This window comes from Cyprinus carpio, chromosome A20 (assembly GCF_018340385.1).
Source record: "Cyprinus carpio isolate SPL01 chromosome A20, ASM1834038v1, whole genome shotgun sequence".
Taxonomy (NCBI): domain Eukaryota; kingdom Metazoa; phylum Chordata; class Actinopteri; order Cypriniformes; family Cyprinidae; genus Cyprinus; species Cyprinus carpio.
The window spans coordinates 19,602,518-19,616,820 of record NC_056591.1 but is presented as its reverse complement, the minus strand read 5'-3'; the positions used below and the strand labels follow the sequence as shown (position 1 = coordinate 19,616,820).

At 36.8% G+C, this 14,303-nt stretch overlaps 1 protein-coding gene across 2 annotated transcripts; it reads left to right on the top strand.

Moving 5' to 3' along the window:
* The first annotated feature begins 1,225 nt into the window (after window positions 1-1,225).
* On the top strand, window positions 1,226-14,098 carry lbr (lamin B receptor). Of its 2 annotated transcripts, none has more exons than XM_042778021.1 (14): window positions 1,226-1,366; window positions 6,385-6,559; window positions 6,791-6,958; window positions 7,487-7,573; window positions 8,324-8,504; window positions 8,929-9,125; window positions 10,932-10,986; window positions 11,161-11,355; window positions 11,600-11,703; window positions 11,922-12,047; window positions 12,136-12,304; window positions 12,424-12,504; window positions 12,590-12,712; window positions 12,808-14,098. In XM_042778021.1, exons 2-14 carry the CDS (start codon window positions 6,395-6,397, stop codon window positions 12,966-12,968), a joined length of 1,812 nt encoding a protein of 603 aa, XP_042633955.1. In that variant the 5' UTR covers window positions 1,226-1,366; window positions 6,385-6,394; the 3' UTR covers window positions 12,969-14,098. The 2 variants fall into 2 exon arrangements, with proteins under 2 accessions (XP_042633955.1, XP_042633954.1); XM_042778020.1 differs by having other exon boundaries at window positions 6,791-6,976.
* Window positions 14,099-14,303: the final 205 nt, after the last annotated feature.

The window sequence follows — 14,303 nt, the reverse complement described above, 5'->3', positions numbered from 1 at the left end:
GTTTATTGTTTTTTATATTTTGATTATAGTTTTTTTTTGTTATATTTTATTTAGAGCTTTTTTGTTTTGTAAGGGGTGGTTAAGAGTATTTCTGAACAGTGATCAGTCTGTAAATGAAATTAATCCAGAAAAAAATCCACCAAACGTTTCGTTTTAGTGATGAGTTTATGTATTTTAAAAACATTAGTTACCCTCCAGTTCAGACTTTTAAAAAAATACATAAGTTATTAACGTCTCTTCCGGTTAATTAAAGATCATGTTGACCCTTTCTATGCTTCGATCCATTATTAACCAACTATAATTGCCCTTTTTAAGAAACTTTTCGCGTTTCGAAGCACACCGCGTCGGCTGTCCATCCTCTCTTTCCTCATACAGCACTGATCAACTCTCTCGCCAGGACCGCGTCGGCTGTCCATCCTCTATTTGGTCATAGAGAACTGATTGGATCTCTATTGAGACAAGTGAAGCCCGTTTTTTAGCGATTTTTAGAACTTCCGTTTCTGACGCGCAGACTCAAACTAAGCTTGATGACGTCAGCAACCTGTCTGACAGATGTAAATCTTCTAGTAGCTGTGCGTGCAAACTGCCATCGTTAATCTTGCAGAGACGGCGAGCTTGAGCGGGGAGTTATTTGGCCCTGAGTGAGCAAGGAGTAAGTATTCTGATTAATTATTTTTGTATAGTATTTTAAAATGTAACGCCAGTACCGCCATATCTCTGTCGTCTCCCCCGATGCCTGCGAGTTTCTCCTCCTGTCTGTACGGTAATTTCTCTACTGTGCGGACAGAGAGTCGAGTGGTTATGACGCAATCGTTAGCCTACTATTTTTACGAAAACTGTTTCTACGGGGCCATAATGTAACATAGAAGGTAATGGAGCCCTTTATACATTGTCGTGTATCTTTAGAAAATAAATAATGGACAAATGGAGTCTTTAAACGCCTCAGATGTAAAGTTATTCGCTGTCAAGTGACGCAAAAATGAATGGGAGTCAATGGGGATGCTAACGCAAGTGAAGTTCTGCTACAAGATGGCGGCACGCGGCCGACTTCAACTTCCGGTCGACTTCCTTGCCCCCTCCTCATACAGCACTGATCAACTCTCTCGCCACTCAAACTCAAATGCCTCGCCTCCAATCAACGCTCACGTAAACCCCACCGCCGTCCAATCAGAAAATTCAAAAATTTAAAAACGGGACATCCCAGCCAATCAGAGAGCTTCCCGCCCTCAAGGACGCTGGTAGGTTGAGCGGTCACAGAGGGAGGAACGAATTCAGAGCGGGGTCCCGTGTTTTAAAACAATATTCTTTATTTTATGAAGTTCTGAGGATAAGCTTTAGATTTTTAGGCCATTAAGATCGACTGAAGGTAAGAAATCTTAATCAGTTCACTTTGCATGTTTGTTTTTGTATAAGAATGGCTTTATTGTGACTGCGTAGTTAACGGTACAGAACTAGATCAGCGTTCAGTCCGCCCGCAACTCTTATGAAGTAAACATAATGTATTGCTTTTAACGGTCACTAGCTCTATCTGCATGGAATATAATATCTTGTAGAAACGAGTTAAACTCTTTATTTATGTAAATAGTACAACTTTTTAGCGTTGTTTTGGTATTTGCCTTGAATTAATAACCCGATTTCCAGCCGGTTCGTTAGACAGGAAACTTGGGCACGGCGCGCATTTATTGTTCCCTAACACAGTTCGTCTGTTTTACCTCACGAGATCTTCATTCGTTTATTATTTTTTATTGTTAAAATGATCATCTACATTGGACCTTTCGGTTTCATTGTCTTGTATGTGCACTTGTGGGCAAAATAGTCCCGTTTAATAGTTACTTGACTCTGTGGTTTGGCGGAACAATTGTGTTTAATACACTATTCATTCATTCTGACTGTTGATTTCTGTATCCGTTGTTTATGAACACCGATTTATTGTTTCTGTTTATGAGCCTCTCTCGCACGCGGACTGACAATGGTTTGAATACATGACGTTTTCCCTCCATTCCTGTCAGTCTTTTGCTGTGTTAAAGGAGCAGCATGTGAATCTGCTCTGGGTGCCTTTGCATAACATGAAAGTACAATGAGACACAATACCAGTTTAATTTATCACAGTTTTATTAAATATTCCAGAGTTTATAGTCAGTCCGCTATAGCTAGGGTATTCTGTTTTGCTGGTTTGTTAATGTAAAATCACTTAATGTGGTCAGTGTCTGAAATACTGTTGATTTAAAAAGTAAAACCAGATTTTCTGTCGTAAGTTTTACTTTGAATATATGTTGGTAGTGAGAGTGATCGTAAAGCGCGCGTGTCGTCGTGTGCCCCTCATTTGCATAACAAAAAAGCACCTGACTCCGCCCACGCACAATCACTCCGTTTAAATCTTTTGCTCTATAGTTTCAGTTCAACTCTCTGGAAGCACATGGGATTTCTGCAGTGCTGGACTTCATTCCAGTATTGGGTGTGTGTGTGTCTGTGATCTGGTTCAGGAATGTCTGGAATGTGTTTCATTGGATTAGATGGCTTATGATCAGTACTTAACATATGGTTTTAATATGAATATTTGGGTGTTTCCTGTAATGGAGAGTGTCTGCTTAAAAAGAAATGTGTGAGCAGAAATTTTAACTTATGTTTCTGGCCTTCCCTAAGTGCCAAAATCATATGATATGTTGGTGGTGGTGTTGGTTCTTTACAACAGAATTTCTTTGCAACTATTCTAAAATATTATTATTATTATTATTATTATTATTATTATTATTATTTTATCAGTATCAAGCATTACTGTCTTTCATTACATGAAACATTACAGATTTTATGTTGTAATGTCTAATAAGTGATATCCAGAAACATTTTGACACTATAACCCGTTAATTGTTAGACTGCAACAATAGAAAATAAAAATAAAAAAAACATTCTGCATTTTGAATACGTTGTTATTAGTGGTGGATTTATTATGATTATTATTCTTGGTTTTGGGTTATTCGGCTTAAATGTTATTATATTCTTCATCTAAGAATGAATGTCTGTAAAAAGCTAAGTAATTATTCAAACAATACAGTTGATAAGTAATAAAAAAAAGTTTATTTGATTTTTACTTTTGAAAGCATAGTAGTGTAATTGTGTTTTAGGGCACTGTTCTGTAAAGATGCATCATATGGTTCCAGTTATCTGTAGATCCAAAAACAAGAAGCAATCAAGTAGAGAAGTGTGCATTTATAAAAAAAAATACTTGTATTGATCTCTCTGTAGTGATTTTTTATTTATTTTTTTGGTCTGTAGATGGATGGATAGTAAAGGCTTTTTGTCTGTAGATGGATGGATAGATGGTCTCATCGGCCAGAAGTTGTTGATACCAGTGTGATAGTAGAATCCCTCTCGTAAAGGCCATTGAGAGCACAACAATAGTGCTGAATACATTGTGGGTGCGTTATTCAGACCCATCAGCACTTCTGAGACGGCAGCTGACATCATCACTTCATTGTCATCAGGCCATGTGCAGCTACTCTGGTGTTTCCCTCATGGGTTTACCACTGAACGTGTTTGAAATATCACAGAGAATCTTTAAGTTATGTTTTGAAGGGTCATGCAAATGCTCATGTGCATTAAGTTTAAAGGTTAAGTGTGTGTTGTTTCATGTAAAAATACTTATATTCCAGCCTAATATGAAGAGTAAACTGTAAGTAAGTTATTCATAGGTTAATTGTCCCAACAAGTATAAACAATGGCACTACCAAAACTCTGTTTGAGCATCTCAGGTTCCCGACATGAGGTTTGTAGTTTGTATTTTTAGTGGAAGACCCACATTTAGTCTTGGTAAAACCTGTCTGAGTGCTTGAACCAGTTGTAAAAATGGTGATGCGATTGACACAGAGATTACACACTTGAATTCATCTTTAAAGGCTGCACTGCTAGATACAATCATTAGCAGAGTTTCTGTTGATGCATTTTGGTTCTACTATGTTCTAATTTTCAGACTGTTGCATTTGTTTAATAGTTATTTAAACAAGAAAGACAATAAAACTGGTTATGCCTATAATGTGAGGGAACTGAATAGAGATGTACGGATTGCAGTTTTCTTGACTGATTCCGATTTCTGATTTTTTTTTGTAGTGTGATCTGCCGATACTGATGTTTGCCGATTCCGATTTTCTTAATTGACAGCATATACAAACAAAAATCTACTTTTTTTTCTCTCGATGCAATCAATTATTTACATAATAAAAGAAATTATTAAACATTATAATTCCCCCAAACTGTACTAAGTTACAGATGTTCTCTCACTTAAATAACAATCAAAATAAACTGCACTGTGACTGGAAAGAGGCAGAAATGAGTTGCTGTATATGAGTTGCTCTGCATATTTTGCATGTTTCTCTTATCTTACACACTTGATTCAGATAACCAGCTCGAGCTACGTGAATGAACTGTGTTACGATTGACATGATCCCTACACAGTGTTCACTGCTCCCTATTCCCTGAGCAGGGGAAGTCCGTTGAAGTTCACTTCACTTCGGAAGATTAATTCATAGATTTGTCCAGCATCTTCACACACAGACGAAACTTACTAGAGAAGTGTGACATAATATACCTCTGTAAATAAAGACAATTTAAATTCTCGTCTTGCACACTTTAATGCCCTTTGAATGGAATATACATGCTTGCTTCGAACTGGAATCATGGTGAATATCCAGTGTTGTCCACTTCGCAGGGCACTTATGGTCAATTAGAACAAATGTCTGAAGTGATAAGAGAAACATATAAAATATGCAGAGTGGGGGGATGCGAGGACTGGATTTGAAAACCGCTGAGTTAGAATAATAAGATGTAATAAACCGTAGAATTGTTACCATTCAAATGAAATCAGTATCAACAAACTCCATCTTTCCACTGCAGAGGAAACAGAAGCTGCATCTGAAGTGGCATTAGATGTATTTGTTTACACAGACTGTTTGATGAAGCTGAGAGGTGTCATAAATACATTTACACCACAAGATTGCAAATGCATAAATAATTTTATAAGATTAATGTTTTAAATAATTTTTTGAATATACAAATAAGAAATGTTGTGAAAAATGCAATGATGTTTTAAAATATGAAACCAAACCACCAGTAGATGGTGGCAAATGAGTGAGTCATTTAATCATTCATTCAACCGATTCGATCAAACGGCTGATTTATTCAGAAACAAGGAATGTGACTTGCTGCATCCCAATTCGCATACTATCCGTCCTAAAGTATTCACAATTAGAATTAGTATGTCCCAAATCATAGTATGTTGAAATGAGTATTCCAAAGGTATGTGGTCTACTGCTTCCGGTAGAAATTCGAAGTGCAGATCCGTGCACACTTTAATGGCTAATATTGCCCACAACACAATGCGCGGTGGACAAGAATTCGATTAGAACTACAAACACGCATGAAAAGTGTTTAAAAAACTACAAACATGGCGGGTATGGGAGACTGACAGACAGGTAGAGAAATGGGTTTGAGTGATAAATAATCAATATCTAACCTGTTGAAAAACTGTTTATTTAATGTTATCTGCATTATATTTCATCTGCAGCAGCACAGTGAACTTTATAACGATACATTTGGTCATTAACTTTTAAATGCATCATTATGCAAACATGAGCAGAGATCTCGGCATGATAGACCCGCAACTGGCAGATCAACATGCCTCTCCAATTTCTCTCCAATAAGGTAGGAAATTAAATTAAACTAAATGTGGATAATATTAACTTTGACAAGATGATAGACAGTGCAGTTTAAATGGTAACAGGATGCACGTAACTAAGCAACAGCGTTTGTTAAGACTCTGTGTTGTTCAGAGACACTCAACAGTTGTGGCACCGGCACGTAGGGCTGGGCAAAAAATGTGATTCATGCGCATCTCGTCAGTAAAGCTGCTCCTGTGATAAGTAGGTAATCTCCTGCACGTGCGTTCAGATCAGAGTATGTGAGCGGAGTGGAGCGGCAGAAATTTCCCCTCCACGCTCTGAGCATTTAATAATCACTCCGCTCCCAGTAAATGTAAATGTCTCTCCGGGAGCGGCATTTACTATACAGAGCCGTAGTTTACTGACAAGCTACACAAAATCACGTTCAAAATCGCTGACGATTAATTGCCGATGAATTCAATGCTTCCCTAGTTATTTTTGGATGTGGATGTGAGTGTAGGTGTGACGTCAAAACAGACCAGCTCGGAATCGGCAGACTGGTTGGCCGTTCACCAGTCCAGGCGTCATGCAGAAAATCAGCTAATTCTGGTCCCCGGCAGTCAATCGGTGCATCTCTAGAACTCAATCATGTCATTGTACTTTTAGTGGGGAGAAAACATGTTGAATTGGTTGGGATTCAGGTATCCTTTATCTTGTGTTAATTATTTTGTAGGAAAACGAGGATGCCGACTGCAAGGTTTCTGATTGGAGATACTGTAATGGGCCGCTGGCCTGGCAGTAACCTTTATTATGAGGTCAAGGTGCTAAGTTATGACAACAAGGCTCGACTCTACACCGTCATCTACAAAGATGGTACTGAACTGGAGCTGAAGGAATCTGACATCACGGTATGAATGAATTAAGAATTATTCAAAGAGCATCTTGTGCTTCACTGGAAGAAAGAGCACCTGACTGTCTGTACAAATAAATTCACATGATCAGTGACACAAATTTACTTATTTGATTAGTGACCTAGAAATTATGCAGAATATTTTTATTTGTTTTTGTCATAGTATTTCTTCAAATTCTTCAAAATATTAACTTGCAGTGTCTTGTGGATATTTTTTTCTTTATTGCAGAGCCTGACAGTATTTAAACAAGGTGTTGCACGCTCTCGGTCCAGATCCCGCTCTCGCTCACCAGGACGCCCGCGTCGCAGTCGTTCCCGTTCTCCAGCTAGGACATCCCGCCGATCTTCCTCTCGCACCACAGATGTGCGCAAGGAAAAACTCAAAGAAGTGCTGGAGGTCCGACTCACCCCGGTGGTAATTAGACTTGTTTGCTAGGACAGAACAAACACAAACTCTCTACATTTAGGTCTTTCTTTCTCTCTCTCTCCCCCTCCCTGATATCCCATCTGATATGAAGCATATTCAGGATGTTAAGTACATTAAAAACTTTAATATATAGTATCAAAAAACTAAACAAAAAAACATTAAGCCTTTGTATGCCTTTGTCAATTTGTAAATGTTTTAGAACGAAGTCTCTTATGCTCACCAATGCTGCATTTATTGGATTAGAAATACAGTAAAAACAGTAAAATTATGAAATAATACTACAATTTAAAATGACTTTTAGATTAAATCAAAACTTTTTTCTGTTTTAATATATTTTAAAATACATTTTATTCCGGCGATGGAATTCTTATTTGTTGATTACAGGTATAGGAGTTTTTATCTAATTTAAAGCAGTTAACTCAACCATTTTAATACTGTTATCTCATTTGTTTTCCTCCTGGGTTCACCTCACATGTCCTTGACTGTCATCTGTTTCAGCTGATGCCACACGAGAACAATAGCAACAGCAAACATGAGAAGAAAGAGGAAAATAATACAGCTAATAGAGCTTCCACAATCACTGAGGTATGAATACATCATGGATTTACGTTTCATTAATGTCTTAGACACTAGCAACAATAAAACCTCCTCAATGTTTCTTGTCAGATATGTTAGAAACTGCTCTAGTAAAGGCTGGAATGTCATGATGCATGCATGTTGTGCCTCTCATGTGTGACAGGAGCCCATTTAGTTGTGCACACAAAGCTAAAGCTGACTGTGGGCTCTGTTTAATCACACCCTCATGCTTTTCAGCATGTTTCTCCTCATGGGACAATTGAATCGGCTTAACAAAGCATGACCAGACTACACTAGCATGACTATGTAATCCTAATGGTTCTTTTCTTGACTTAGACTCATGGCAAGATCGATTGCCACTGAAACTTTGTGCTCAAGCATGACAGAACACACATAAACACATAAAAACACTTTTATTGTATTCATAACCTGGGAAGCAGTGGTTGAAATGGGATCGTGAACATAAAAATGACAGTTCAAGAGTTTGAGGTCTATAAGATTTTTAAACATGTTTTTGAAAGAAGTCTTTTATGATCCTTTTCATCAGCCATTGCTCCAGTCTTCAATGTCACATGATCCTTCAGAAATCATTCTAATATATGGTGTTCATTAAACATTTCTTATGGTTTTGAATGTTGAAAGCAGTTGCGATTTTTGTTTGAAATACTTTGTAACAAATGTCTTTACTGTCACTTTTGACAAATGTAATGAATAAAGTATTCATATTTATTATGCTCTCTCATTGTAATGTTCTATCAGGAGAAGACAGAGACTGAATCGGAGAATCAGGCAGGTGGGCGCTACAATCTACGGCACAGGAAGGACCAGGGTGATGGCAAGACAGTTGAGTTGGAGCAAAAGACAGAGACGGGGGTATTATCGCAAACTAAACCACCCGCTGCCATCAAAACAACTGATCTGGAGTTCGGAGGAAGAGTTGGTGAGTCTCTGCAATTTAATGTGATTTTGGACTGTGTAAATATTCACAGCACAAAACATTAACGTGAATAATTTTGCTACAAAAAAATGCAGAAGTGTAATTTAATTTAATGTGATTTTGGACTGTGTAAATATTCACAGCACAAAACATTAACGTGAATAATTTTGCTACAAAAAAATGCAGAAGTGTAATTTAATTTAATGTGATTTTGGACTGTGTAAATATTCACAGCACAAAACATTAACGTGAATAATTTTGCTACAAAAAAGTGCAGAAGTGTAAGTCTGCAGCACAACAAAAAGTACAATTATTTTCAGAAATTGTCTGATTATTTCTGTACATTTAAATCTGAATAGCTTTTTCCATGATATTTAAAATAAATCATTATTAGAATTAAATGCTTCTATTTCCTCTTGTCTTTCAGGTGTGTTCTTCCTGATGTTTCTGTTGCCCGTGACTGTGTTGGCTTTGCTCATTCTCTGTGGGCAGAAGGATGCCAGTCTCCAGAGCTTCCCTCTTGAGCTCCCTGCCCTTCAGTCTCTCTGGGACTGGCAGGTCTTTGGCATAGTCCTTCTCTGGCTTCTCTTCCAGGCCGTTTTCTCCCTGCTCCCTGTCGGAAAGGTACTGTCCACCAATCACATGACTCCCTGTGACCCAGGATTAGGCACATGACCACATAAATCTGTGGCTCTCATTTCTGCTTTGCCTGTTAGCTGTAGTAAAGCAGGCTAGATTAGATTTATCACTATTGAGCCCCTTTCACAACATGACCACATAAATCTGTGGCTCTATTTTCTGCTTTGCCTGGTCACCTTCTGTGTGAACGTTAGCATGTACTGGTATCAAGCACCTTTACAGGTTATGCAACGCATGCACATATTCCGGGTAATCACTGGCAGTGTGAAAGGGGCAAAATCTAGCGACCCGGGAACAATTGCCGGGACACATTACCCGTGTATTTTCCGGAATCGCAGTGTGAAAGGGGCTATGGTGGCATGATGATAGAGAGCCTTGCTGGAAAACATCTGGTTTCGTTTTCCAGCCTCTTAAGGGTAATTAAGATAAGATCTGAAAATTGTAGTGTGTTTCCATGAGTTTAAATAGATTATGATGATTCTTATGATGATTCTGGGTTTTTCAGAAATATAAAGGACCTGATTGCCTATCGATTATATAATATTGATTATGTTTGTGGACTTTTTGATAGGGCTGGGCAATGCTTTATTGTATGTTATATCTACAGCATAAAATGTGACCCTAAGCAGAAAGATTTAGTTTGATGCATCACATCCACTCTCATACAGGCTAGGCACACTGTAACTATTAGTGATTGACCGATATTTGGCATTTTTCAAATATCAACATCGACCGATAAGTTTTTGTGTTTGGCTGCCGTGTTTGAGGCGGGACATTTTTTGACGGCAGTGAGACCGGCAGCGCCTGAGCACACAGTGCTCACATTCTCCCTCTTCATTGTTTGCTGTCACGGTTTAACAGTTCTGTCTAATACAGATAGAATCGATTCTGTCTAATAATCTGATAGAGTTGTTAAAGGCATTAAAAGGTATACAAAAGGTATTATAACAATTGCGTTTATATTATTAGTAATAGAAAGGCAAACATAATACGTTCTCGTTTACCGTCAGCATTCAGTAAATACGCATTTCTATCATTTAAACAAATTTTTGAATGTCTAATAAACATTTAATTTCACAGACTTTGCAGATTTAGTTGAATCCATCTGTGAGATCTTGTGAAGTGTGCATTTGTATCCTGCATGATCGCTTCGCCAGACTTATCATGATTTGTTTATGAATATTACTTGTGCCTTTTATTTTAAAAAAGTATTAAGGTCACAAGATCACAGAACAAGAGATGTTACTACATGGATATGTAATATGTAAAATATTTGGTGATTACTGTATATCTTGATGTAAGATTTTAGTCTTAATAATTGAAATATTATGAAAATTCTATGCTGCAAAGTACAAAGTTTAATATGTTAAACTTATTTTTATCATTACAGATAACATTACATTACAGAGCTATACCATTTGACCCACTTGTGTTATGTTAGTAAATTATATACTATTATAGTATTTATTAATATTTTGAATTAGTTTTTTTTTTGTGTGCTTTTGTCATTTTTAGTTTATATTTAGCTATTTAGCTCATTTTAGTACTTAATGAGTATATAGTAAGTATAATATAATAATTAGTTCTTAGTATTTACTTAGTATTTCAGTCAATTGCCAATGCAACCTGTTTAAGTATTGTTTGTAATTCAAGTTTTTCATCTAACATTTTATTGTTTTGGTTTATTTCAGCTTTATTTGATTGAAGAAAATGAGTAGTTTTAGTTAATAACAACACTGATTAGTGATCACATGTAAATGATTAATTTCTCTCCATCTCTCCGCCCTACAGCTCGTTGAAGGAATGCCTCTCAAGAATGGGAAAACTTTGAAATACAGGATTAATGGTTAGTCTTCAAAATGTGATGCATTTTATGTTGTAATTTCTAATGTCGTAATCTAAATGACTCTCATTTAAAAAGCTTAAAATGATGCATTTTTATGTTTGGTTTTTAAAATTTTTACTGCTCAGAGAGTTTTGAGCGAACTGTTTAATGATCTCTGATTGTGTTCTGCGTCAGGTTTCTATGCACTTCTCCTCACGGCTGTGGCAGTAGGTGTGGCCGTGTATCAGGAGGTGGATCTCAGCTACATCCATGCGCACTTCCTGCAGTTCTACACCTCGGCTCTGCTCATTGTAACTGTTCTCAGCGTCTACCTTTTCGTCCGCTCTCGCTGGGCATCTGAAGATGAGCTCGCTCCTGGAGGCAACTCTGGTATAATGCTTAGTGTAAAATCAGGCTGCATTGACTGTATTCCCAAACATCCAGACAGAGTTGTCATATAGTTCCAAGTACTTTTTGCAGTTCTAGTTGGGATAGAGCAATCACAGCTGTTTATAATTACTAAATAAGCCTTCTAACAAAATCATTTTATAAAGATTGCAAGAGAGAATTTCCATTTATGTTAGGTAGAGTTAATAGATTTAAAAGATTATACATGTTCTTTTTATTCCTCTAGGCTACATTATCTATGACTTCTTCATGGGCAGAGAGTTAAATCCCCGCATCAAGAATTTCGATATTAAGTTCTTCTGTGAAATGCGTCCAGGCCTGATGGGTTGGGTGAGTTTTGTTACTGATTTTAATTTTCCCTGTGATGGTTCATTTTGGTTAGACTGATGTTGTAATCGCTCCCTCTTGTGGTCAAAAATTTATGATCAAATTTGCAATTTGCAGGATGAAGTCAGTAACACTCAGTTTTCATGTGATTCCTTAGTGTGCTATATTAAACGGTTCGTTTTTACAGACTGAAGAAACGTAATCATTGCTTGTTTCCATAGGTATTGATTAACTTTGCAATGTTGCAAGCTGAAATGAAGCACCAGAATCTAGAGAATCCCTCTCCAGCGATGCTCCTGGTCAACATCTTTCAGCTGCTGTGGGTCGTTGATGGCTTTTGGCATGAGGTACAACAGCAGTTTTACAAACACAATTATTTCTTAATGAAGTGTGGAAACCATAAACTGATTGTAATCAAATCACTCTGTATTTCAGGAGAAACTTCTGACCATGATGGATATAGTGTACGATGGCTTTGGATTTATGTTGACGTTTGGAGATCTGGCTTTTGTTCCCTTCACGTTCACCTGTCAGGCGTACTATCTAGTCAGCCATCCCAATGAACTCTCTTTATTCTGGATCATTACTCTCATCACTATGAATGGTCAGTTTCTGCCACATGTTTTTTAATCAACTACACTAGAAAGATGCTAATGAAGCTTTTACAGAACACAATATCAATATGCTCAGATTTTAAATGTAAGTCTTTAACTTCTCTAACAGGAGTTGGATACTATATTTTCCGGAAAGCCAACTCTCAAAAGTTCACCTTCAGAAAAAACCCTTCTGACCCGGCAGTGTCTCGTAAGTGTTTTGAAACACATTAACCAAACAAACACATAAAATGTTAAAATTGTTTGGGTTAAATTGTTTTTTAAAATCTTGTCAGACCTGAAAACCATTCCTACTGCAACTGGAAAGAGTCTTATTGTGTCTGGTCTCTGGGGATGGGTCCGTCATCCTAATTACCTGGGTGACATCATCATGGGTTTGGCATGGTCTCTGCCATGCGGTAAGTTTAATTTCAGTTCTCCTTTCGAGATAAAGTGAAGCTGTCGCAGTCTGTCTTGAGTCAATCTTGCATTTGATTCCTGATCTTTCCTGTAGGATTCAACCATTTGATCCCGTACTTCTACCTGATCTACTTGATCACTTTGCTGGTGCACCGTAATGCACGGGATGAGCGTCAGTGCAGGAAAAAGTATGGCTCTGCATGGGAAGAGTACTGCAAAGCTGTCCCATACCGCATTTTCCCAGGGATATACTGAGGACTCACAGACTCAGTCTGTTTACAGACACTCGGGGCAAACAAAACTTTCCTCAGGATGACCTGGTTGAACATCAGACATGGGAATGAGTTGTTAGCAGCTTGGCAGCTTTTTAAAATCTAAGTAATTGAGCATCACATTTAAAAACAAATTTTCTGCCTTGTCACAAAACATTTACGGATAGTGGACACCGGCCCATTTTTTAGAGTTCGATTTCTTAAAGATGTATATTGTTGTACAGTTGTGATTTTTTTTTTTTTTTTTATTTTTTTTTTTTTTTTTACTCAAGATTTTTTGCATGATCCGTAACTTTCGATCTCATCTTATGTACACATATACTCATTTTAAGTATCTGCTTGGCTATTAACCATTGGCTTTTTGTAATGACAGTTTGTGTTATGCATTTGTATATTGTGTATGATGGGATTTTTTTTTTTTTTTTTTTTTTTTTTTTTTTAATATGTATAGTAAGAAAAGATGTAATGTTCTTTCTCAGGACCAGCAATTTGTGAAAAAACAAAAAACAAAACTATATTTTCTTAATTTCTGTACATATTTAATAGAAAACTTTAGGTCTGGTTTGCATTTTAGGCATTATGCACTGTTCAACAGCTTTCTTTAATCCAAAGTTCACAAAATTTGGCTTTGCTACCTCAGATTTTCCAGTTGAAAACTATGTAAAATTAGTTTTGTTTTTAGTCAGTTTTTGGAATCTAGTTTTCAGGCACTATGTGAAGTATTTTGCAAAATTTTAATTGTGTTGTGAACAGAAACGTTTTGCTATGAACTTCAATCTTGTAGAAGGTAGCATCACTTTACATTTTCATTAAGGTTTTAATTTAAAACGTCAGTGCTCAACTGTGAATGTGTAATGTAAGGCTTTTCTTAACTTATCTTTTACGCAAGTATATCACTTGTGGGCATAACATTTGTCCTAATGAGAGTTTGAAAAGTATTTATAGCTAAGATGAGCTTTTACTTTATCGCAGTGAAAAGAAGCATTGTACAATGTTACTATTTATCTGGTTAAATGAGTGTTCACTTTTGTTAAATTTTGTTATCTGATGAGCAATTTCTGTAAAAATGCCATTTTTTAAATACCCATTATAAATTAAACCACTCTAGAAAAACTGTCTGCCACATGTCTTGCCACAAAATGAAATGTACAGATTAGATGCTTTTTATATATATATATATATTTACTTATTTATTTATTTATTTATTGGTAGATATTTAATGTTGCATTAATTTTGACTGTTGAGCCTAAATTCCTAGTGAGATGTTAAGCTTATGATACTCGGGGCAACTTTTTGAGAAATGTTGCTGCCAACGGGC